Source organism: Nansenia antarctica (genome assembly GCF_963989245.1).
Source record: "Nansenia antarctica genome assembly, chromosome: 2".
Taxonomy (NCBI): Eukaryota; Metazoa; Chordata; class Actinopteri; order Argentiniformes; family Microstomatidae; genus Nansenia; species Nansenia antarctica.
In genome coordinates this window covers 1,498,398-1,523,397 of record NC_137675.1, presented here as the reverse complement: position 1 = coordinate 1,523,397, position 25,000 = coordinate 1,498,398, and the positions used below count along the sequence as shown (strand labels likewise).

The 25,000-nt window shown below is 44.8% G+C and overlaps 2 protein-coding genes across 2 annotated transcripts in view; one reads left to right on the top strand and one right to left on the bottom strand.

The window, feature by feature from the left end:
• Positions 1-13,607, bottom strand: part of LOC308151787 (telomere-associated protein RIF1-like) — a gene marked incomplete at both ends in the record, with an annotated part of 42,844 nt that extends 29,237 nt beyond the window's left edge. The window contains 9 exons of the mRNA XM_080524687.1: positions 194-345; positions 747-885; positions 2,321-2,413; positions 3,392-3,581; positions 5,038-5,123; positions 5,671-5,801; positions 8,804-8,900; positions 9,269-9,347; positions 13,588-13,607. Of these exons, the coding sequence (XP_080380813.1) occupies positions 194-345; positions 747-885; positions 2,321-2,413; positions 3,392-3,581; positions 5,038-5,123; positions 5,671-5,801; positions 8,804-8,900; positions 9,269-9,347; positions 13,588-13,607 (987 nt within the window). The remainder of the gene's footprint in view (positions 1-193; positions 346-746; positions 886-2,320; positions 2,414-3,391; positions 3,582-5,037; positions 5,124-5,670; positions 5,802-8,803; positions 8,901-9,268; positions 9,348-13,587) is intronic.
• Positions 12,964-14,478, top strand: sec61g (SEC61 translocon subunit gamma; the record flags this gene model as incomplete). The annotated part of the gene is made up of 3 exons (XM_080522379.1): positions 12,964-13,097; positions 13,586-13,699; positions 14,372-14,478. The coding sequence occupies exons 2-3, from the start codon at positions 13,606-13,608 to the stop codon at positions 14,476-14,478; spliced, it is 201 nt and encodes a 66-aa protein (XP_080378505.1). The 5' UTR covers positions 12,964-13,097; positions 13,586-13,605.
• Positions 14,479-25,000: the final 10,522 nt, after the last annotated feature.

The following is a 25,000-nucleotide window of genomic DNA, read 5'->3' as shown; positions in this document are numbered from 1 at the left end:
GAAGGAGAGGGGAAGACAGGGAGAGAGGGAGGGAGGAAGAGAGGGAGGGATGGGGGGCAGAGGGTATGGAGGGAGGAAGGGAGGGTGGAAGGAGGGAGGGGTGGGGGAAGGAGGGGGGAAGAGTGGGAGAGAGGGATATGAGAGAGAGAGAGAGAGAGAGGAGTCGGAGAACACCACCATGTGATTGTCTCACCTGTTCGAAGTTAGCAGCCAGGTTGGGCCCCAGCCTGACCACCAGGTACCACCACACCTCCAGCTTGGTGAGCAGCAGAGCCTCCGTCCTCACCTGGATGGAGGCCAGAGGCTGCATGAGGAGCTTCAGACGCTTGGCGCTGCACAGGATGTCTACAGGGGGAGGGGGGGGGGGGGGAACCACAGACCCAACTGAATCTACTGTACATGGAAAGTGAGTCCAAATATATACACACACAACGAAAGAGAAAGTCAGTTTGTAGTAAGGTTTGTTAAGATGGAAACCAACTCTGCGTCATGTAAACATTGTGGGCCTTCCTTTTGACACAAAATGGCCATGGAGAGAGAGAGAGAGAGAGAAAGAGAAAGAGGGAGAGAGAGACAGAGAGACAGAGAGACAGAGAGACAGAGAGACAGAGAGAGAGAGAGAATGCTTTAGAGAAGTTGGCTCTAGGACTGATTGTGACTACATAAGGTCACACGTGCGCCTTATGCTTTACTCACCTGGGTTGAGAGAGAGAGAGAGAGCCTGCCTTGCCTTCTGCTTCACTCACCTGGGTTGAGGGCGAAGTTGTCTATGAGGCTCTTCCAGGCGATGAAGGCGATCTTCTTGATGTTGGGGTTGGAGCTGCGGAAGCCCAGCTCCTCCAGGTGCAGCAGGGAGTTGATGAAGGGCCCGCCTCTGTGCAGCATCTGTGAGAGGAGGCACAACAGACATCGGTCGCCTAGGGCTAAGATTCTTTTTTTTTTTACATTTAAATAATTGTGTCTCTATGAATTTCATGTCTCTATGAAAATATGTCTCAGCCTACTGTCTATTTTTGTCTTGAAACCATTGTTGTCCATATTGTTACTGTTGAATGTGTGGGTGGTGATGAGGCAGTAGCCTACTGGAGGCTTAATGTGGTGGGGGTGGTGGCGCCCCCTTTTTTGGGGGGGAGGGGCATCAAATCATACTCTCGCCTAGGCAATGCCTAGGACCGGCCCTGATGGTACCGGTACCTATATATCCGGTACCTACCGGACCGAATTGTAACAGAGATTTATATATTTTATTATATATATATATATATAATATATATTTTAAAAGTATCAAAAGTATCGATTTCGGTACCGGTACCATTTTAAAAGTACCGGTATCGGATAAAACCCAAACGATACCCAACCCTACTCTTGAAAGCCAAAGGCCATCCATTGTAGCCCATTGCTAGACAGTTTACAGTGTCAGCTAATGTTTAACTCCAAATTATCAACATACTAGAGTGCCAACATTCTAAGCCGCTTTTTGCATTTAAAAGTAGGCAAATAAGCCCCGCGGTGGCGCAGCGGTCTAAGCACTAGCCACTAGTGCAAGCTGCCCACCGGGGACTGGGATCGAATCCCGGTCTCGCCAGACCCGGATATGGCCGGGGCACACAGGGAGCGGCATATTGAGCGGCCGCTCCCAAAGGGGGGTATAGGACTATTTCCGGACAAGGATCCGTCGCGCAACACCGCCCCCGTCTGGTGCTGGAGTAACAGTGTCGGGCTCGAGGAGCCAGTCAGCTAGTCTGCCTGGCGATCTCCTCTGGGGCTGCCGGCCACGGGGTCGTGCGGCGGATCCTACGCAATAGGCAGGGGATAATTGGATGCTAGGTTGGGTGCAATTGGATACCAAATTGGGTGAAAAAGGGATAAAAATAAAAAAAAGTAGGCAAATAGCGCTCACCGGGAAGCTCCCGTTCATCGATGTGCGTCGCCGATGTCCGTCTATAAATCTAGCCACAAAGTTGTAGACAATGTGGATAGTTTCTTGCTTTGCCTGCCTTCGTCAATCCCTGTGGATATAGGTCTACTCTTGAAAAAAACCTGTCACATCCAGTCTCATGTTGGGTCCAGTCAAAATACTAGTCATGTGCCAACATATCCGAATCCTATTGGCCCTCGTACAACATTACAGCGTAAGCAGGGAGTTGTAGTTCAAGGAGAGACACCGCGGCAACGAAAAAAATAAATAATCGTTGGGTTCCGGAGCCGCGGGTTGCCGACCCCTGCTCTAGGTGGTGAGTGTTCTGGAACTCTTTGGCAGTGTTCTGGAACTCTTTGGCAGTGAGTTAAAACTATTAGAAATTGCCCAAACAATTCTTACAGTTCCCAGAAGTCTCACAAACAACGGCCAGAGTTTCAGCACGTTGGTCTCGTTCTTGGAAGAGAAGAGCTTCTGCAACTCAGGGATCAGTTTCTGTGGGAAACACAAGGAAAAGTCTCAAGTTTATACAAGGAAAAGCAGGTCAGATACAAAGTAAACAGACCTAAAGCATTATTAAGATGGACTGGTTTGTTTTCCATGGGGGAGGCAGTGTAATATAACCATCAGCAGAAGAATTTCGTCATTTTAATCATTTAAAAAAAAAAAAAACTTTATTTTTCATTTTTGGCATTTAGCAGACGTCTTATTCCAAAGCGACTTACAATCAATACATTTGAATACTAAGCAAGTGAATCATCAATCCACCAGTCGTAGCAGGAAGAGTAATCCAGCTCAGGCCCGGGGCCATTGATAGAAGGAAAAACCTTCTTCTATCACCTTCTTCTAAACCTAGTTTTTTTTTTTTTTTAAATGACACTTGAGAAACAGAGAAACAGTACAAGGGGGTCAATAGAAGTTTTTAGGGACACAGTAGAAAAGCGGGTGTCTTCAGGAGACGCAGTGCTGGGGGGCAGTAGATGTCTCAGGAGGAGCAGTTAAGGTGTCCTGTGGGCTTCGGCCTAGTCCAATCCGTATAGGGTACAGCTTGGTAATCAAACATCTCAGAAGGCTGACAGTGAGACAGTGAGACAGTGAGACAGTGAGACAGGGAGACAGTTAGACAGTGAGACAGGGAGACAGGGAGACAGTGAGACGGTGAGACAGAGAGACAGAGAGACAGGGAGACAGAGAGACAGGGAGACAGGGAGACAGGGAGACAGTGAGACAGTGAGACAGAGAGACAGTGAGACAGAGAGACAGGGAGACAGAGAGACAGAGAGACAGTGAGACAGAGAGACAGGGAGACAGAGAGACAGTGAGACAGGGAGACAGGGAGACAGGGAGACAGTGAGACAGAGAGACAGTGAGACAGTGAGACAGAGAGACAGAGAGACAGAGAGACAGAGAGACAGTGAGACAGAGAGACAGGGAGACAGAGAGACAGTGAGACAGGGAGACAGTGAGACTCACCGTGGACAGGAGGGGCTCCATGACGCCGGCCACCGCCTGCTGCTTCTCCAGGAGGAGGGGCATGCCCATCTCCAGCGCTGCCGCTGCCCGCAGGCGCACCTTGGAGGCGGAGTGGACCACCAGGGGGATGACCAGCTTGGCCCAGCGCACGGCCCCCTCGCCCATCTGAACCGGGGCCTGCTCCAGCAACCTGACCACAGAGAGCAGGTAGACAGTAGAGGAGACAATCGTTATCATCGCCACCGCCGCCCCCGGCAACTTGATGCACAGTGATGGGTAATGGCTGAAAGTTAAGCTATGTATTTTATGTAGTTTTAGTTTTATTTCATTAAACACTGAATAGTGTATTTTGTATAATGAGTAGTTGAGACATAAGTCACTGAGTGGTTTCACATGTTAACTCTCCCTAGCAAGTTGACAAGCTTTGTTTGTGTCGTTGAACTGTGGTTGGACCTGTTCTTGGGATCCTCTATCATCTGTTGCTAGTGAGAGCCCTAAGACAGACCCTGAGTTTAAGGAGAGTTACGACCACCTTAAGGAGAGTTATGACCTATTGGGCCCTATTAAGCACTTCTTAACTTGCCGTCTTAAGTGTTAATTAAGACGCACCGCCAGGTTAAGACCTACCGCCACCCTTATTATGCGCTTCATACGCGCTACTGCTATTATGCAGGTGTCGATAGGCGCCCACACATAAGACGTAAAACTTCCGTGCATATATTGCTCATTGTGGGAGTGTTCATATGTTAATGAAGTGCACTAGGCGCCCCTGCTATTATGCGATCTGACTTTGCTCCTATCGCTAAGAAGTGGTTTGAAAAGTTCTTAAGTTTAGACTTCATGCACGTTTCGAAACACGAGCGCGCCTCCGCGGTTTGCGCATGCATGTGGGCACACATGAACACGCACGTGGCTCCACGGCAAGACGTCAATTACGATCACAGTATAAATGCTTTATTTCAGAAGGGAGAGGCAGAGAAGCGCGCTGACCTCCTTCTTAGGACTTCCATAATAGCATAGCGCTAATGACTCAACGCAGCCGGTTCTTAAAGGGAATGGCACCTGGCACGCTGATTGGGTTGATTGAGAAGACGCCCAAAACACACCCATGACTAATTTCTTTGCTTAGCGCCGGGTTTTAGGTGCCCACTACAGCACGCATAATAGCAAAGTGGCCTTGACCACGCCTCCACGTCTTAAGTTTAGATCTACCGCCTCGTCTTATTGATGAAGTGCATAATAGGGCCCAAAGTGTCTCAGTGTCCAGTTTCTGTGTGTACCTAATGGCCTCGAGCCATACTGCTTAATATTCATATAGGATGCTTAGGTAATTGAGCGTGTACAAATCCTATAGGCTGAATAACAGTTCTTTGTCTCTGAAGACTATATAAACTCATGTATGTGGACTTTATACTTTGAAGACTGAACCCTATACTTCCTACCGACCGGTCGTATTCATTAAACTAAGAAAGAGATCTCTGAGTCTGTCGTTTCTCATCTGTATCTTCAAGACCATCACTTCTGAAATCCCTACAATAATAGCAAGCAGTGAAATCCAAAGTGCACACAAACATTCACGCCATTGATGTCAAGGAGGTAGAAGAGAATCTGGTGAATACATCCATCATGTGGGTGGGGTCGTCTACCTGATGACCACGTTCAGAGCCTCGTGCTCCATGACGACAGACTGGACGTCCTCTCTGGTCCGGACCGACTCCAGGGTTCTCAGGATCTCTCGGACCAGAGTGACAGAACCTTCGTAGTCATGACGACAGAATCATGTAGTCACATCTATGAACCTTCCCTGCCAGGGTCCTCACCCACACCAAGCCCTGGCAGCACATCACCCCCACCCTCATTCACCTCCACTGGCTCCCGGTCAAGTCCCGCATCACCTACAAAATCCTCCTCCTCACCTACAAATCCCTCCACGCCTGCGCCCCCCAGTACCTAACTGACCTCCTCCCCCAGCATACCCCTTCCCGGAACCTGCTATCCACAGGCATGCTCCCAGTGAGCGGGCCAGCGCCTTGCATGGCAGCTTGCCGCCATTGGTGTGTGAATGTGTGTGTGAATGGGTGAATGAGAGGCCGTTGTAAAGCACTTTGGAGCAGCTTTGAGCAGCAAAAAAGGCGCTATATAAGTGCAGTCCATTTACCATTTAAGTCATTTGATTGGACAAGAGGCATTCTATGAGCGCTGATCTAGATTTCCATAGCGTATTCACAAACGCACCCAACGACACCCAGAGTGCATCTAGTCTCTATGCTGAAACTCACCTTCTTGGCAACCACCTCTCGGGGCAAGTTCTGCTTGGATATGACCCATAGTGCTCGTGTGCACGTGTTCTTGTCTGTGGACTTCACCACCAAAGAGGACAGCGACAACAACAGCTCCTCTGCAAAGCTTTCTGAAAAAGGAGGAAAAAGACAGCGTCAAAATCATGTGTACTCAACTAATTAAATGGTAAATGGACTGACTTATATAGCAGTATATCTCAAAAGTGAGTACACCCTTTAGATTTTTGCAAATATTCTGTTATTATTCTGTTATTATATTCTGGGGATAACACTATCCTACTGAAACTTTGATATAACTTAAAGTAGTCAGTGTGCTGCTTGAATAACAGTATAGATTTATTGTCCTTTGAAAATTACTCAGTACACAGCTGTTAATGTCTAAACAGCTGGCAACAAAAGTGAGTACACCCCATAGTGAACATGTCCTAATTGTGCCCAATGATGTTGTTTTCCCGCCCTGGTGTCATGTGACTCGTTAGTGTTACAAGGATTCAGGTGTAAATGATAAGCAGGGCTGTTAAATTTGGTGTTTTGGGCACAATTCTCTCTGAATGCTGGACAACATGGCACATCATGGCAAGGAACTCTCTGAGCGGCTGAAAAAAAGGATTATTGCGCTTCACAAAGATGGCCTTGGCTATAAGAAGATTGCCAACACCATACAACAGACCATACGCCGCACACTGCATCAAATCGGTTTGTATGGCCGTCGCCCCAGACAGAAGCCTCTTCTGAAACCGATGCATAAGAAAGCCCGCAAACAGTTTGCTGAAGACGATGAATCCAAGAACATGAGGTACTGGAACCATGTCCTGTGGTCTGATGAGACCAAAATAAACCTGTTTGGGTCAGATGGTGTCCGGCGTGTGTGGCGGCACCCTGGTGAGGAGTACCAAGACAAATGTGTTTTGCCTACAGTCAAGCATGGTGGTGGCAGCATCATGGTCTGGGGCTGCATGAGTGCTGCCGGCACTCTGGGGAGCTGCATTTCATTGAGGGACACATTAATTCCAATATATACTTGTAGCAGTTTCTAGGCACAGAGGGAGGTCGACACAGAGGAATGGTGCAGAATAATAGTTTTATTTAGTCCAACACTGCTCAGCACCGTCACTGACGTGCTGAGCCAGTCTTTCCCCCACTCCCGCTGTCTCTCCCTTTCGGGACCCGCTAGTCCGCTCCTTGGCTGAGCCCTCGCTCCCGCCCCGCTAGTCCGCTCCTTGGCTGAGCCCTCGCTCTCGCCCCGCTATTCCGCTCCTTGGCTGAGCCCTCGCTCCCGCCCCGCTAGTCCGCTCCTTGGCTGAGCCCTCGCTCCCGCCCCGCTAGTCCGCTCCTTGGCTGAGCCCTCGCTCTCGCCCCGCTATTCCGCTCCTTGGCTGAGCCCTCGCTCCCGCCCCGCTAGTCCGCTCCTTGGCTGAGCCCTCGCTCCCGCCCCGCTAGTCCTCCCTTTCGGGACCCGCTCCGTCCGTCCGGCTCCCTGCACCTCACCCCCTTTCGGGGTCTCGTGCTGGCTCGCCGCGGCTCTCTCTCTCGGTCTCTCCGTGTCTCCGTGCGGCAGGTACTTCCTGCCCTACTCATCTCCCGAGGGAACAAACACCCACAGGTTAAATAGACCAGTGGGAGAATGAGTCTGATCACTGACACCTGTCCGTAATCAGCCCATCATAACGAGCCTGATCACTGACACCTGTCCGTAATCAACCCATCATTCCCCTCCAATGGCAGTCTGGCTCCCTCTGCAGGCCAGAACGCGCCATGTTCCCCACAATACTGTGACATCCTGCAGCAGAGCATGATCCCCTCTCTTCGGAAACTGGGCCATAGGGCAGTTTTCCAACATGATAATGACCCTAAACACACCTCCAAGATGACAACGGCCTTGCTGAAGAAGCTGAAGGTTAAGGTGATGGACTGGCCAAGTATGTCTCCAGACCTAAACCCAATTGAGCACATGTGGGGCATCCTCAAGAGGAAGGTGGAGGAGTGCAAGGTGTCCAACATCCGTGGGCTCCGTGATGTCGTCATGGAGGAGTGGAAGAAGATTCCAGAAGCAACCTGTACAGCTCTGGTGAATTCCATGCCCAGGAGGGTTAAAGCAGTGCTAGATAACAATGGTGGTCACACAAAATATTGACACTTTGGGCACAATTTAGACATGTTCACTATGGGGTGTACTCACTTTTGTTGCCAGCTGTTTAGACATTAACAGCTGTGTACTGAGTAATTTTCAATGGACAATAAATCTATACTGTTATTCAAGCAGCACACTGACTACTTTAAGTTATATCAAAGTTTCATTAAGATAGTGTTATCCCCTGAAAGGATATGACAGAATATTTGCAAAAATCTAAAGGGTGTACTCACTTTTGAGATATACTGTAGCTATGCCTTTATCCAAAGGGCTTTACAACGGCCTCTCATTCACCCATTCACACACACATTCACACACCAATGGCGAGGTAGGCAAGCTACCATGCAAGGCGCCGGCCCGCTCACTGGGAGCAATTTTGGGGTTCAGTGTCTTGCCCAAGGATACTTCGACATGTGGACCGCCAATCTGGCGAACCGCCAATCTGCCAACCTTGCGATCATTAGACGGCGGCTCTACCTCCTGCGCCACAGCCGCCCCATAATTCATTCTCATCATAAACTGTGAACATAAACTGAACAGGGGCTAGACTACCTCTTAGGGTTTGTAGGTGTGTCATTGTATGTTCTGCATGCGGAAGAGGAAGCATGTTTCTTTCTCTGTTGTATTGATTATTAAAGGAAGAAACTGTGGGAGTGCGTAGAAACGAGGAGACGGTAGACAGGTAGACAGGTAGACAGGTTGTCGAGTCGGACGTTTTACTTCCCAACTTTGAATGTCAGAACAGCAGCGATAGCATAACAGTGCAACAGCATAGTGTAACCAAAACTTTACTTCAAACTCTCGTGTATCTAACAGGAATGACCCTAACTCTCAACACTACCCAGAAAGCCCCTGGGTTGAACTCTCAACTGCTTGTCTTCAAGGAGCCGTACCTCCTCCCTAGTCTAGGGAATGTCTTATGTACAAGTGAGTCACCACAAAACATAATTTAAAAAAATAAAGGTTCTTTATGTTCCGTACCTGGGATGGCAGAGATGATGGTGGTGTTGAACAGACAGACCCCCAGGGCCTGGAGGGCGGCCTGGTTCAGCTCAGCGTTAGGACTGGAGATATGGGCCTAAACAACAGGACAACGGCATCACAACATTACTGATCATTAATGATGATGTGTTTCTGCTGTATGCAGTGGAGGCTGGTGGAGGTACAGTATGGAATGATGAATGGTACCCAACATGGGTGACATGCGACACAGTGAGACCGTTCTCCGATTTCTGCCTCCACCAGCCTCCCCAGGTACGTTTGAATGTCTGTCTCTTAAATCTCTATTGTGTTTTTATAAGAGGATGCTGTCAATGTACAAAGTAACCAATAAAGCCATGCCCACAATACAGTACACTCATACAAAAAAGTCTGATATAGCATCTACAGTTGGATACATTAAGTACACACAACTTCTACAGTTGGATATATTAAGTTCACACTCACTTGTAAGGTTTTACCCAGCCGTGGAAAGTACTTTACAACTGCAGGGAGGAAGTGTCGCCCTCCTTCTCCATTGAGACGACTGGAAAGAGGAACACCCAGGAATCAAATTAGGTCAACGTACATGGAACTACAGCAGAACAACAGACACAGAAGTGCTTCCCCTCGGGATGGACAGCAGCGCATTTACATCACATTTTTACATTTTTTATATTTTTGGCATTTAGCAGACACCTTATTCCAAAGCGACTTACAATCAATACATTTGAATACTAAGCAAGTGAATCATCAATCCACCATTCGTAGCAGGAAGAGTAATCCAGCTCAGGCCCGGGGTCATTGATAGAAGGAAAAACCTTCTTCTAAACCTAGGCTTTTTTTGTTTTTGTTTTTTATATTTAGACACTGGAGAAACAGAGAAACAGTACAGGGGGGCAATAGAAGTTTTTAGGGACACAGTAGAGGGGGAAAGCGGGTGTCTTCAGGAAACGCAGTGCTGGGGGGCAGTAGATGTCTCAGCTCACTCTCTTTTACTTTAGGATTTACAGTGAGACAAAGGCAATGCTGATCATCAATATGACTGCATCATAGTGGCAATCGCCCACAAATCCCAGCTGAGCGAGTGTTTGTTTGTTTTAATTAACCGTTATTTGATCAGGTAAGACCCGTTGAGGTTAGAAACCTATTCTGTGAGGGAGAACTTGCCAGGCAGCAAAGCAGGGAGGTAGAGTGTGTACCGGTACATAAACTGTTACAAAGATACAAATGTCATGCATTTAGAGTGTTTAAGGGAGGGGGGTAGGGGTGTCCCTGTTCTTGTTTTCATGTAGGGGTAGGGGTGTCCCAATACTTTTTTAGATTAGTTTTAGTTTTTAGATTTGGGCCCAATCCCATTTCCCCCCCCCCCTACCCCTCGTTTTGGAGTGCCACTCTCTTTTCGGCTTGCCCCTGGGAAACAGAGCCACAAGGGCTAGTGGTTGAACATTGATTGATTGATTGAAAATTGATTGAATGTTTGCAGAAGTAGGTACATGAAAGTACATATTACATACAAGGTCAACTAAAAGGATAAAAACCCAAGAAAGCCACTGGCTTATTTCAATTGGGGTCCTTGATTTTCAATTCATCGTTACATGTAAGACAGACATAAGAAAAAAACTAGTACTATCTACAAGATAATACAGACAAATAACTATTACTATCTACAAGATAAACGTACATCCATCATGGGAAGAACAATACAACAAAACATAAGGTATCGGGTAGGACAGGTGGGGACATACACCACAGGTGGGGGCGGGGGACAAAACACAAAGTATGTACAGTGGGTAGTTCGGGTCTTTTAATCTGATTTTTGTTTTTGTTTTTGTTGTTTTAGAGGGTCCAGTTACGGATTGCAGCCTCCTGTAAATGTTTTTTGAGGGTGGTTTTGAAGGTGGGCAGTGTTTTGCACTCCTTTAAGATTATAGGAAGGGCGTTCCACATTTTTACTGCATAGTTTGCAAACGAGTTTAACCCCTTGTTTGTGGTGCACCGCGGTTGAACGTGGTTCGTGGAGCTTCCTCTGGTGTTGTATGTGTGGACGTTGTTCACTTTTTGGAAGTAAGTTGACAGGTACTTGGGTGTCTTTGTGGTGTAGCGTATCTTGAAGACCAGGCCCAGTGCAAGCTGCTGCACTCTGTCAACTACTCGTAGCCAATCAAGGCTCAAAAAATGAGCAGCGGTTAGATGTGTCCTAGGGTTGAGGCCTAGCAGAAGCCTAACCAGTTTATTTTGGGCTGTCTGGAGTCTTGTTTTATGGGCCTTTGTGGTTCTATAGTACCATGATGTTACGGCATAGTCGAAGTGACATTGAATGAGAGCTCCTGATAGGGTCCTCAGTGTGTTTTTACTGACAAGTGAGGATATCCTGTACAAGAATCTAGTTCTATGGTTCACTTGTTTGATTACTTTTGCTGCCATTTTATCTCCGGAAAGATTTGCCTCTAAGATGGAGCCCAGGTATGTAATATCCTCTTTTCTTGTGATATTAATGTTACCCACTTTTATTTTAAAATTTTCAGCCTTTCTGAGTTTAGATGGGGATCCGTATAGGATGGTTTCAGTTTTACCTAGGTGTATTGATAGTTTATTGTCAGCTAGCCAGATGCAGATTCTACTCAGTTCAGTGCTTAGCGCTTTTTCCACCTGCAATATGTCCCTGTCAGAGACCAGCAGAGCCGAGTCATCCGCGAACAGGAACAAATTGCAATCACATGCTGATGACATGTCATTCACATATATTAGGAACAGTAAAGGTCCCAATATGCTTCCTTGTGGAACGCCGCAGGTCACTGGGAGGGGGGGGGGACAGTGTTCCGTTCACACTAACCACCTGTTCCCTCCCCTCTAAGTAGGATTGCATCCAGCTCACCGATGTTCTATCGAACCCAATTGCTTTCAGTTTATCTAACAATATGTGGTGATCTACTGTGTCGAAGGCCTTCTGGAGGTCCAGCATGACCATGCCGCAGTACTTGCCCGAGTCCACCTCATGGTTGATGTGGTCGTTCAAATAGAGAAGGCATGTGTCAGTGGAATGGGATGTTCTGAATCCTGATTGAAATTCATACATCAGATTTTTTTCGGTAAGGTACCTATCAACCTGTTCATAAACTATTTTTTCCATAAATTTCGAGATGGAATTAAGAATAGAAACAGGTCGGTAGTTGCCTGGGTCTAATTTGCTTCCTTTTTTATACAGTGGGGTTACCCTTGCTATTTTAAAGTCAAGGGGGACGTGTCCCTGTTTGATGGAGAGGTTTATTATGTGGGTGATGATTGGGGTAATGGAGGCAGCTGAGTCTTTTAGAAATCTGGCTGGAATATTGTCATGGCCCGTGGCCTTTTCTGAGTGTAGAGCGCCCAGCTTTTTAAACACCTCATCGTTTGACACCATGGTGAGTTTAAAATCATCATTGCGTACACCCAGTTTATTGTAGAACGCACGGATGTGCTCTACACCATAGTGCCCTGAGTGGGGTGGTAGATTGTTAACTAATTTAGTGGCTATGGTTGTAAAGAAAGTGTTTAAGCACTTAGCCACATCCAGCTTGTCTGTAAGGAGAGAATCACCAGATTTTATGCTGATGTTTGTAGACCTGGTTTTGAGTTTTTGACTGCAACCTAGTTGGCTATTAAGTAGCTTCCAAAGGTCACGTGGTTTGTTTAAGTTTTCTTCGAACATCTCCTTCAAGACCCTGATACGTCATCAGTAGTATCATAGGTAAATGGACCGCACTTATATATATATAATATAGCACCTTGTTCCACAGCGCTTTACAACGGCCTCTCATTCACCCATTCACACACATTCACATTCACGCCTTAGACAGAGAAGATCAGCAAAAGACACACAGATAGTGTCAGATAATACCATATGGACATGTGAGGAGATGTTAGAGTATAGGGTCATAATAAACGATATCCCGATTGTTTACAACTTCCGTCGCTGCGGTGTTAGATTAGGATACATCCTACACAGACAAGTCAACACGTATCTCATCTTTAGAAGTCAGTGATCGCCATTTTAAAAAAGATGTTTCGCTGGAAAGCTGACGTCGCTTTCGCTGATACACGCGTGCGCACTGGGGGGGGGGGGGGTGGCAACCCGGAAGTAGTCCTTTGCTCTACGTAGCCTACGTAGTGCGCATGCGTGTATCAGCGAAAGCGACGTCAGCTTTCCAGCGAAACATCTACGTGGCCTTCCCTTCCCTTCCACAGAGCAGAGCAGAACAGAGCAGAACAGCGACGCACAGACACTCCGAAGCTTTAGTCCCGAAGAAAACACCTGGTAAGTCTTCGACTCTTTTATTTACAAATAATGTTTCAGTTGATCTTAAATATATGCCATTTTAGCTGGTGGGTGCTTCGACCCAGGCTTAGTGGAAGATCAGTAGGACAGGAGAGAGAGAGAGATCTGGGCAGACCTACGCAGATCTTCTGATGGTCATATGATCGGACCTAGATGTCGTGGTTATGTAATACCGGACCTAGATGTATAGTTGTTATTGTGGCTACAACGTAACACGACGTGGCAGAATTTTTGTTTTGTTTCAGGATCAACTAAACATTACACATCCCAAGAAGTCACGGAGAGTATTAACATCAGCTGAAGGATATTTATGGTGCAGAGTTGGGTCTGGGTTGGGCTACGTTCGTACTAGTGATCCTAGGCCGCTCCTAGGCCAGGCTACCAGAACCTAACACAGAACCAAACATTAATCTGCTTTTTCTGCTCTTTTTTCCCCTCTCTCTCTCTCTCTCTCGCTCTCTCGTCAGACCGAAACTTCTCCGTCGTCATGGACCAAATCATGCAGTTTGTGGAGCCCAGCCGGCAGTTCTGCAAAGACTCTCTCAGACTGGTGAAGAGGTGCACCAAACCCGACAGGAAAGGTCAGTCTTACTGGATTTGCGTCACAGAGACGTTATAGAGGCGTTATAAGACGTTATCGAGGCGTTATAAGACGTTGTAGAGGCACATGTCATCATATAGAGATGTTATCTTGGTCGGGAAAGGTCCTATCGGGGGTGGAGGTCGTGTGAATGAGGGGTTCAGGGGTTCTTGTCTAAGAACAGCAGAAGTGCAGGATGTCTAGTGTAGCCAGCCTCAACACAGAGGCTGGAGAACGATAGCAGGGGAGGCTGGTGGGGGTAGAAATCCGAGGGCAGGGTCATTGTGAGGAGCATGGAATGAGGAATCGTATCAAACTCTCAGAGGCTGCGTTCGTAAATTCGCTCTGGGAGTCTGATCAGCACTCATGGAACGACTCTTGTCCTCCAATCAGATTTACTTGTTCCCTTTATGACGTTGAACAACAGTGTGCGCTCCGGTGCTCTCAGAGCGAATTTACGAACGCAGCCGAAGACACAAGCGCCCCCCTGATAGGCTGAGAGCTCTGTGACATCATACATGTACCTCTGTTAGCTTCCTGCATTATACATGACACCTTGTTGACGTTGCAGCTCTGTTTAACCTGGGCGTGGTGTTATACCTGGTTGCTATGGTGATTACGTGATCAGATCAAACTGACGTTCTGATGTTTGTTTGTTTGTTTCCGTGGTCAGAGTTCCAGAAGATCGCCATGGCGACGGCCATCGGTTTCGCCATCATGGGCTTCATCGGATTCTTCGTCAAGCTCATCCACATCCCCATCAACAACATCATTGTGTAAGTGTGTGTGTAGTGTAGGGGTGTAACGGATCACCTAACTCACGGATCGGATGGGTGTGTGTGTGTGCCTGTGTGTGTAGCACGTGTGGGTGTGTGGGTGTGTGCGTGCGTGCATCTAGTGGTGTGTGTCTCTGTCTGGCTGTCTGTGTGACATCAGTTGTGATAATCAACGAGTTTGTATGTGTTTCTCTGTGGTTCAATCAGTTGATGGATACGTAAGTGATTGATTAACGGTGATCAATGTTTCTCCTCAGCGGTGGTTGAGTCACTCTGGACAGACTGACAGACCGGCGGACTGCGGACTACAAAGTGCTGAAAAGTGTTTCTTTAGTTTTTCTTTCTTTGTGTATGAATTAATTACCATCAGTTCATATTTGTTTGCTTTGTAAATAAATTTGACTTAATATAATACAGTCTGGTGTCAACTACCTCCAAGATGAACCAACAAAGGATTTGTCTGCTGATGGAATTGTGCTTTACAGAATATCTACGCTGTATGCTAATTTGTTCAAATCTATTTTTTTTTAAATTAATTGATAGTGTGAAATGCTTTGGGACCTCAGTCAACAACAATCAACAATATAATATAGTAATAATATAATAATAATAAAACAGTAGCAGCTTATAGTAATAAGTATAGTAATTATAGTAATACAACATCAAGGGTGTGTAGCCGCAGTCATTTACGGTAACAGGGCAAAAGTAGTGTCAATAATCTCCAGATGTTAATTAAGTGGTTAAGTGTGTCAGTAGTAGAGTAGTAGTTAAGTGTGTCAGTAGTAGCAGAGTAGTAGTTAAGTGTGTCAGTAGCAGCAGAGTAGTAGTTAAGTGTGTCAGTAGCAGAGTAGTAGTTAAGTGTGTCAGTAGCAGCAGAGTAGTAGTTAAGTGTGTCAGTAGCAGCAGAGTAGTAGTTAAGTGTGTCAGTAGTAGCAGAGTAGTAGTTAAGTGTGTCAGTAGCAGAGTAGTAGTTAAGTGTGTCAGTAGTAGCAGAGTAGTAGTTAAGTGTGTCAGTAGCAGAGTAGTAGTTAAGTGTGTCAGTAGTAGCAGAGTAGTAGTTAAGTGTGTCAGTAGCAGCAGAGTAGTAGTTAAGTGTGTCAGTAGCAGCAGAGTAGTAGTTAAGTGTGTCAGTAGTAGCAGAGTAGTAGTTAAGTGTGTCAGTAGTAGCAGAGTAGTAGTTAAGTGTGTCAGTAGTAGCAGAGTAGTAGTTAAGTGTGTCAGTAGCAGAGTAGTAGTTAAGTGTGTCAGTAGCAGAGTAGTAGTTAAGTGTGTCAGTAGCAGCAGAGTAGTAGTTAAGTGTGTCAGTAGTAGCAGAGTAGTAGTTAAGTGTGTCAGTAGCAGCAGAGTAGTAGTTAAGTGTGTCAGTAGCAGAGTAGTAGTTAAGTGTGTCAGTAGCAGAGTAGTAGTTAAGTGTGTCAGTAGCAGAGTAGTAGTTAAGTGTGTCAGTAGTAGCAGAGTAGTAGTTAAGTGTGTCAGTAGCAGCAGAGTAGTAGTTAAGTGTGTCAGTAGCAGCAGAGTAGTAGTTAAGTGTGTCAGTAGCAGCAGAGTAGTAGTTAAGTGTGTCAGTAGCAGCAGAGTAGTAGTTAAGTGTGTCAGTAGCAGCAGAGTAGTAGTTAAGTGTGTCAGTAGCAGCAGAGTAGTAGTTAAGTGTGTCAGTAGTAGTAGAGTAGTAGTTAAGTGTGTCAGTAGCAGCAGAGTAGTAGTTAAGTGTGTCAGTAGCAGCAGAGTAGTAGTTAAGTGTGTCAGTAGCAGAGTAGTAGTTAAGTGTGTCAGTAGCAGCAGAGTAGTAGTTAAGTGTGTCAGTAGCAGCAGAGTAGTAGTTAAGTGTGTCAGTAGCAGAGTAGTAGTTAAGTGTGTCAGTAGCAGAGTAGTAGTTAAGTGTGTCAGTAGCAGCAGAGTAGTAGTTAAGTGTGTCAGTAGCAGAGTAGTAGTTAAGTGTGTCAGTAGCAGCAGAGTAGTAGTTAAGTGTGTCAGTAGCAGCAGAGTAGTAGTTAAGTGTGTCAGTAGCAGAGTAGTAGTTAAGTGTGTCAGTAGCAGAGTAGTAGTTAAGTGTGTCAGTAGCAGCAGAGTAGTAGTTAAGTGTGTCAGTAGCAGCAGAGTAGTAGTTAAGTGTGTCAGTAGCAGAGTAGTAGTTAAGTGTGTCAGTAGTAGCAGAGTAGTAGTTAAGTGTGTCAGTAGCAGCAGAGTAGTAGTTAAGTGTGTCAGTAGCAGAGTAGTAGTTAAGTGTGTCAGTAGCAGCAGAGTAGTAGTTAAGTGTGTCAGTAGTAGCAGAGTAGTAGTTAAGTGTGTCAGTAGCAGCAGAGTAGTAGTTAAGTGTGTCAGTAGCAGCAGAGTAGTAGTTAAGTGTGTCAGTAGCAGCAGAGTAGTAGTTAAGTGTGTCAGTAGCAGCAGAGTAGTAGTTAAGTGTGTCAGTAGTAGCAGAGTAGTAGTTAAGTGTGTCAGTAGTAGCAGAGTAGTAGTTAAGTGTGTCAGTAGCAGCAGAGTAGTAGTTAAGTGTGTCAGTAGCAGAGTAGTAGTTAAGTGTGTCAGTAGTAGCAGAGTAGTAGTTAAGTGTGTCAGTAGTAGAGTAGTAGTTAAGTGTGTCAGTAGCAGCAGAGTAGTAGTTAAGTGTGTCAGTAGCAGAGTAGTAGTTAAGTGTGTCAGTAGTAGCAGAGTAGTAGTTAAGTGTGTCAGTAGCAGAGTAGTAGTTAAGTGTGTCAGTAGCAGAGTAGTAGTTAAGTGTGTCAGTAGTAGCAGAGTAGTAGTTAAGTGTGTCAGTAGCAGAGTAGTAGTTAAGTGTGTCAGTAGCAGCAGAGTAGTAGTTAAGTGTGTCAGCAGCAGAGTAGTAGTTAAGTGTGTCAGTAGCAGAGTAGTAGTTAAGTGTGTCAGTAGCAGAGTAGTAGTTAAGTGTGTCAGTAGCAGCAGAGTAGTAGTTAAGTGTGTCAGTAGCAGAGTAGTAGTTAAGTGTGTCAGTAGTAGCAGAGTAGTAGTTAAGTGTGTCAGTAGCAGAGTAGTAGTTAAGTGTGTCAGTAGCAGAGTAGTAGTTAAGTGTGTCAGTAGCAGAGTAGTAGTTAAGTGTGTCAGTAGTAGCAGAGTAGTAGTTAAGTGTGTCAGTAGTAGCAGAGTAGTAGTTAAGTGTGTCAGTAGCAGCAGAGTAGTAGTTAAGTGTGTCAGTAGTAGCAGAGTAGTAGTTAAGTGTGTCAGTAGTAGCAGAGTAGTAGTTAAGTGTGTCAGTAGCAGAGTAGTAGTTAAGTGTGTCAGTAGCAGAGTAGTAGTTAAGTGTGTCAGTAGCAGAGTAGTAGTTAAGTGTGTCAGTAGCAGAGTAGTAGTTAAGTGTGTCAGTAGCAGAGTAGTAGTTAAGTGTGTCAGTAGCAGCAGAGTAGTAGTTAAGTGTGTCAGTAGCAGCAGAGTAGTAGTTAAGTGTGTCAGTAGTAGCAGAGTAGTAGTTAAGTGTGTCAGTAGCAGCAGAGTAGTAGTTAAGTGTGTCAGTAGCAGAGTAGTAGTTAAGTGTGTCAGTAGTAGCAGAGTAGTAGTTAAGTGTGTCAGTAGCAGAGTAGTAGTTAAGTGTGTCAGTAGCAGCAGAGTAGTAGTTAAGTGTGTCAGTAGCAGAGTAGTAGTTAAGTGTGTCAGTAGCAGAGTAGTAGTTAAGTGTGTCAGTAGCAGAGTAGTAGTTAAGTGTGTCAGTAGCAGCAGAGTAGTAGTTAAGTGTGTCAGTAGCAGCAGAGTAGTAGTTAAGTGTGTCAGTAGTAGCAGAGTAGTAGTTAAGTGTGTCAGTAGTAGCAGAGTAGTAGTTAAGTGTGTCAGTAGTAGCAGAGTAGTAGTTAAGTGTGTCAGTAGTAGCAGAGTAGTAGTTAAGTGTGTCAGTAGTAGCAGAGTAGTAGTTAAGTGTGTCAGTAGTAGCAGAGTAGTAGTTAAGTGTGTCAGTAGCAGAGTAGTAGTTAAGTGTGTCAGTAGCAGAGTAGTAGTTAAGTGTGTCAGTAGCAGCAGAGTAGTAGTTAAGTGTGTCAGTAGTAGCAGAGTAGTAGTTAAGTGTGTCAGTAGCAGAGTAGTAGTTAAGTGTGTCAGTAGTAGCAGAGTAGTAGTTAAGTGTGTCAGTAGTAGCAGAGTAGTAGTTAAGTGTGTCAGTAGCAGAGTAGTAGTTAAGTGTGTCAGTAGTAGCAGAGTAGTAGTTAAGTGTGTCAGTAGTAGCAGAGTAGTAGTTAAGTGTGTCAGTAGTAGCAGAGTAGTAGTTAAGTGTGTCAGTAGCAGCAGAGTAGTAGTTAAGTGTGTCAGTAGCAGCAGAGTAGTAGTTAAGTGTGTCAGTAGCAGAGTAGTAGTTAAGTGTGTCAGTAGCAGAGTAGTAGTTAAGTGTGTCAGTAGCAGAGTAGTAGTTAAGTGTGTCAGTAGCAGAGTAGTAGTTAAGTGTGTCAGTAGCAGCAGAGTAGTAGTTAAGTGTGTCAGTAGTAGCAGAGTAGTAGTTAAGTGTGTCAGTAGTAGCAGAGTAGTAGTTAAGTGTGTCAGTAGCAGCAGAGTAGTAGTTAAGTGTGTCAGTAGCAGCAGAGTAGTAGTTAAGTGTGTCAGTAGCAGCAGAGTAGTAGTTAAGTGTGTCAGTAGCAGCAGAGTAGTAGTTAAGTGTGTCAGTAGTAGCAGAGTAGTAGTTAAGTGTGTCAGTAGCAGAGTAGTAGTTAAGTGTGTCAGTAGTAGCAGAGTAGTAGTTAAGTGTGTCAGTAGCAGCAGAGTAGTAGTTAAGTGTGTCAGTAGCAGAGTAGTAGTTAAGTGTGTCAGTAGCAGCAGAGTAGTAGTTAAGTGTGTCAGTAGCAGAGTAGTAGTTAAGTGTGTCAGTAGCAGAGTAGTAGTTAAGTGTGTCAGTAGCAGAGTAGTAGTTAAGTGTGTCAGTAGCAGAGTAGTAGTTAAGTGTGTCAGTAGCAGAGTAGTAGTTAAGTGTGTCAGTAGCAGAGTAGTAGTTAAGTGTGTCAGTAGCAGCAGAGTAGTAGTTAAGTGTGTCAGTAGTAGCAGAGTAGTAGTTAAGTGTGTCAGTAGCAGAGTAGTAGTTAAGTGTGTCAGTAGCAGCAGAGTAGTAGTTAAGTGTGTCAGTAGTAGCAGAGTAGTAGTTAAGTGTGTCAGTAGCAGAGTAGTAGTTAAGTGTGTCAGTAGCAGAGTAGTAGTTAAGTGTGTCAGTAGCAGAGTAGTAGTTAAGTGTGTCAGTAGTAGCAGAGTAGTAGTTAAGTGTGTCAGTAGTAGCAGAGTAGTAGTTAAGTGTGTCAGTAGCAGCAGAGTAGTAGTTAAGTGTGTCAGTAGCAGAGTAGTAGTTAAGTGTGTCAGTAGCAGAGTAGTAGTTAAGTGTGTCAGTAGCAGAGTAGTAGTTAAGTGTGTCAGTAGCAGAGTAGTAGTTAAGTGTGTCAGTAGCAGAGTAGTAGTTAAGTGTGTCAGTAGCAGAGTAGTAGTTAAGTGTGTCAGTAGTAGCAGAGTAGTAGTTAAGTGTGTCAGTAGCAGCAGAGTAGTAGTTAAGTGTGTCAGTAGCAGCAGAGTAGTAGTTAAGTGTGTCAGTAGCAGAGTAGTAGTTAAGTGTGTCAGTAGTAGCAGAGTAGTAGTTAAGTGTGTCAGTAGCAGAGTAGTAGTTAAGTGTGTCAGTAGCAGAGTAGTAGTTAAGTGTGTCAGTAGCAGCAGAGTAGTAGTTAAGTGTGTCAGTAGCAGCAGAGTAGTAGTTAAGTGTGTCAGTAGCAGAGTAGTAGTTAAGTGTGTCAGTAGCAGAGTAGTAGTTAAGTGTGTCAGTAGCAGCAGAGTAGTAGTTAAGTGTGTCAGTAGCAGCAGAGTAGTAGTTAAGTGTGTCAGTAGTAGCAGAGTAGTAGTTAAGTGTGTCAGTAGTAGCAGAGTAGTAGTTAAGTGTGTCAGTAGCAGAGTAGTAGTTAAGTGTGTCAGTAGCAGCAGAGTAGTAGTTAAGTGTGTCAGTAGCAGCAGAGTAGTAGTTAAGTGTGTCAGTAGCAGCAGAGTAGTAGTTAAGTGTGTCAGTAGCAGAGTAGTAGTTAAGTGTGTCAGTAGTAGCAGAGTAGTAGTTAAGTGTGTCAGTAGCAGAGTAGTAGTTAAGTGTGTCAGTAGCAGAGTAGTAGTTAAGTGTGTCAGTAGCAGAGTAGTAGTTAAGTGTGTCAGTAGTAGCAGAGTAGTAGTTAAGTGTGTCAGTAGCAGAGTAGTAGTTAAGTGTGTCAGTAGTAGCAGAGTAGTAGTTAAGTGTGTCAGTAGCAGAGTAGTAGTTAAGTGTGTCAGTAGTAGCAGAGTAGTAGTTAAGTGTGTCAGTAGCAGAGTAGTAGTTAAGTGTGTCAGTAGCAGCAGAGTAGTAGTTAAGTGTGTCAGTAGCAGAGTAGTAGTTAAGTGTGTCAGTAGTAGCAGAGTAGTAGTTAAGTGTGTCAGTAGTAGCAGAGTAGTAGTTAAGTGTGTCAGTAGCAGAGTAGTAGTTAAGTGTGTCAGTAGCAGAGTAGTAGTTAAGTGTGTCAGTAGTAGCAGAGTAGTAGTTAAGTGTGTCAGTAGCAGCAGAGTAGTAGTTAAGTGTGTCAGTAGCAGAGTAGTAGTTAAGTGTGTCAGTAGTAGCAGAGTAGTAGTTAAGTGTGTCAGTAGCAGAGTAGTAGTTAAGTGTGTCAGTAGTAGCAGAGTAGTAGTTAAGTGTGTCAGTAGTAGCAGAGTAGTAGTTAAGTGTGTCAGTAGTAGCAGAGTAGTAGTTAAGTGTGTCAGTAGCAGAGTAGTAGTTAAGTGTGTCAGTAGCAGCAGAGTAGTAGTTAAGTGTGTCAGTAGTAGTTAAGTGTGTCAGTAGCAGAGTAGTAGTTAAGTGTGTCAGTAGCAGAGTAGTAGTTAAGTGTGTCAGTAGCAGAGTAGTAGTTAAGTGTGTCAGTAGTAGCAGAGTAGTAGTTAAGTGTGTCAGTAGTAGCAGAGTAGTAGTTAAGTGTGTCAGTAGCAGAGTAGTAGTTAAGTGTGTCAGTAGCAGAGTAGTAGTTAAGTGTGTCAGTAGTAGCAGAGTAGTAGTTAAGTGTGTCAGTAGTAGCAGAGTAGTAGTTAAGTGTGTCAGTAGCAGCAGAGTAGTAGTTAAGTGTGTCAGTAGTAGTTAAGTGTGTCAGTAGTAGCAGAGTAGTAGTTAAGTGTGTCAGTAGCAGAGTAGTAGTTAAGTGTGTCAGTAGCAGAGTAGTAGTTAAGTGTGTCAGTAGTAGCAGAGTAGTAGTTAAGTGTGTCAGTAGCAGCAGAGTAGTAGTTAAGTGTGTCAGTAGTAGCAGAGTAGTAGTTAAGTGTGTCAGTAGCAGCAGAGTAGTAGTTAAGTGTGTCAGTAGCAGAGTAGTAGTTAAGTGTGTCAGTAGCAGCAGAGTAGTAGTTAAGTGTGTCAGTAGCAGCAGAGTAGTAGTTAAGTGTGTCAGCAGCAGAGTAGTAGTTAAGTGTGTCAGTAGCAGAGTAGTAGTTAAGTGTGTCAGTAGTAGCAGAGTAGTAGTTAAGTGTGTCAGTAGTAGCAGAGTAGTAGTTAAGTGTGTCAGTAGTAGAGTAGTAGTTAAGTGTGTCAGTAGTAGCAGAGTAGTAGTTAAGTGTGTCAGTAGCAGAGTAGTAGTTAAGTGTGTCAGTAGCAGCAGAGTAGTAGTTAAGTGTGTCAGTAGCAGAGTAGTAGTTAAGTGTGTCAGTAGCAGCAGAGTAGTAGTTAAGTGTGTCAGTAGTAGCAGAGTAGTAGTTAAGTGTGTCAGTAGCAGAGTAGTAGTTAAGTGTGTCAGTAGCAGCAGAGTAGTAGTTAAGTGTGTCAGTAGTAGCAGAGTAGTAGTTAAGTGTGTCAGTAGCAGAGTAGTAGTTAAGTGTGTCAGTAGCAGCAGAGTAGTAGTTAAGTGTGTCAGTAGTAGCAGAGTAGTAGTTAAGTGTGTCAGTAGTAGCAGAGTAGTAGTTAAGTGTGTCAGTAGCAGAGTAGTAGTTAAGTGTGTCAGTAGCAGAGTAGTAGTTAAGTGTGTCAGTAGCAGCAGAGTAGTAGTTAAGTGTGTCAGTAGCAGAGTAGTAGTTAAGTGTGTCAGTAGCAGCAGAGTAGTAGTTAAGTGTGTCAGTAGCAGAGTAGTAGTTAAGTGTGTCAGTAGCAGAGTAGTAGTTAAGTGTGTCAGTAGCAGAGTAGTAGTTAAGTGTGTCAGTAGCAGAGTAGTAGTTAAGTGTGTCAGTAGTAGCAGAGTAGTAGTTAAGTGTGTCAGTAGTAGCAGAGTAGTAGTTAAGTGTGTCAGTAGCAGAGTAGTAGTTAAGTGTGTCAGTAGCAGCAGAGTAGTAGTTAAGTGTGTCAGTAGCAGAGTAGTAGTTAAGTGTGTCAGTAGCAGCAGAGTAGTAGTTAAGTGTGTCAGTAGCAGCAGAGTAGTAGTTAAGTGTGTCAGTAGTAGCAGAGTAGTAGTTAAGTGTGTCAGTAGCAGAGTAGTAGTTAAGTGTGTCAGTAGCAGCAGAGTAGTAGTTAAGTGTGTCAGTAGTAGCAGAGTAGTAGTTAAGTGTGTCAGTAGCAGAGTAGTAGTTAAGTGTGTCAGTAGCAGCAGAGTAGTAGTTAAGTGTGTCAGTAGCAGAGTAGTAGTTAAGTGTGTCAGTAGTAGCAGAGTAGTAGTTAAGTGTGTCAGTAGTAGCAGAGTAGTAGTTAAGTGTGTCAGTAGCAGAGTAGTAGTTAAGTGTGTCAGTAGTAGCAGAGTAGTAGTTAAGTGTGTCAGTAGCAGCAGAGTAGTAGTTAAGTGTGTCAGTAGTAGCAGAGTAGTAGTTAAGTGTGTCAGTAGCAGAGTAGTAGTTAAGTGTGTCAGTAGCAGAGTAGTAGTTAAGTGTGTCAGTAGTAGCAGAGTAGTAGTTAAGTGTGTCAGTAGCAGCAGAGTAGTAGTTAAGTGTGTCAGTAGCAGCAGAGTAGTAGTTAAGTGTGTCAGTAGCAGCAGAGTAGTAGTTAAGTGTGTCAGTAGTAGCAGAGTAGTAGTTAAGTGTGTCAGTAGTAGCAGAGTAGTAGTTAAGTGTGTCAGTAGCAGAGTAGTAGTTAAGTGTGTCAGTAGCAGAGTAGTAGTTAAGTGTGTCAGTAGCAGAGTAGTAGTTAAGTGTGTCAGTAGCAGAGTAGTAGTTAAGTGTGTCAGTAGCAGCAGAGTAGTAGTTAAGTGTGTCAGTAGCAGCAGAGTAGTAGTTAAGTGTGTCAGTAGCAGAGTAGTAGTTAAGTGTGTCAGTAGCAGAGTAGTAGTTAAGTGTGTCAGTAGTAGCAGAGTAGTAGTTAAGTGTGTCAGTAGCAGCAGAGTAGTAGTTAAGTGTGTCAGTAGCAGAGTAGTAGTTAAGTGTGTCAGTAGTAGCAGAGTAGTAGTTAAGTGTGTCAGTAGCAGAGTAGTAGTTAAGTGTGTCAGTAGTAGCAGAGTAGTAGTTAAGTGTGTCAGTAGTAGCAGAGTAGTAGTTAAGTGTGTCAGTAGCAGCAGAGTAGTAGTTAAGTGTGTCAGTAGCAGCAGAGTAGTAGTTAAGTGTGTCAGTAGCAGCAGAGTAGTAGTTAAGTGTGTCAGTAGTAGCAGAGTAGTAGTTAAGTGTGTCAGTAGCAGCAGAGTAGTAGTTAAGTGTGTCAGTAGTAGCAGAGTAGTAGTTAAGTGTGTCAGTAGCAGCAGAGTAGTAGTTAAGTGTGTCAGTAGCAGCAGAGTAGTAGTTAAGTGTGTCAGTAGCAGAGTAGTAGTTAAGTGTGTCAGTAGTAGCAGAGTAGTAGTTAAGTGTGTCAGTAGCAGAGTAGTAGTTAAGTGTGTCAGTAGTAGCAGAGTAGTAGTTAAGTGTGTCAGTAGCAGCAGAGTAGTAGTTAAGTGTGTCAGTAGTAGCAGAGTAGTAGTTAAGTGTGTCAGTAGCAGAGTAGTAGTTAAGTGTGTCAGTAGCAGCAGAGTAGTAGTTAAGTGTGTCAGTAGCAGCAGAGTAGTAGTTAAGTGTGTCAGTAGTAGCAGAGTAGTAGTTAAGTGTGTCAGTAGCAGCAGAGTAGTAGTTAAGTGTGTCAGTAGTAGCAGAGTAGTAGTTAAGTGTGTCAGTAGCAGAGTAGTAGTTAAGTGTGTCAGTAGCAGAGTAGTAGTTAAGTGTGTCAGTAGTAGCAGAGTAGTAGTTAAGTGTGTCAGTAGCAGCAGAGTAGTAGTGAAGTGTGTCAGTAGCAGCAGAGTAGTAGTTAAGTGTGTCAGTAGCAGCAGAGTAGTAGTTAAGTGTGTCAGTAGTAGCAGAGTAGTAGTTAAGTGTGTCAGTAGCAGCAGAGTAGTAGTGAAGTGTGTCAGTAGTAGCAGAGTAGTAGTTAAGTGTGTCAGTAGTAGCAGAGTAGTAGTTAAGTGTGTCAGTAGCAGAGTAGTAGTTAAGTGTGTCAGTAGTAGCAGAGTAGTAGTTAAGTGTGTCAGTAGCAGAGTAGTAGTTAAGTGTGTCAGTAGTAGCAGAGTAGTAGTTAAGTGTGTCAGTAGTAGCAGAGTAGTAGTTAAGTGTGTCAGTAGCAGCAGAGTAGTAGTTAAGTGTGTCAGTAGCAGAGTAGTAGTTAAGTGTGTCAGTAGTAGCAGAGTAGTAGTTAAGTGTGTCAGTAGCAGCAGAGTAGTAGTTAAGTGTGTCAGTAGTAGCAGAGTAGTAGT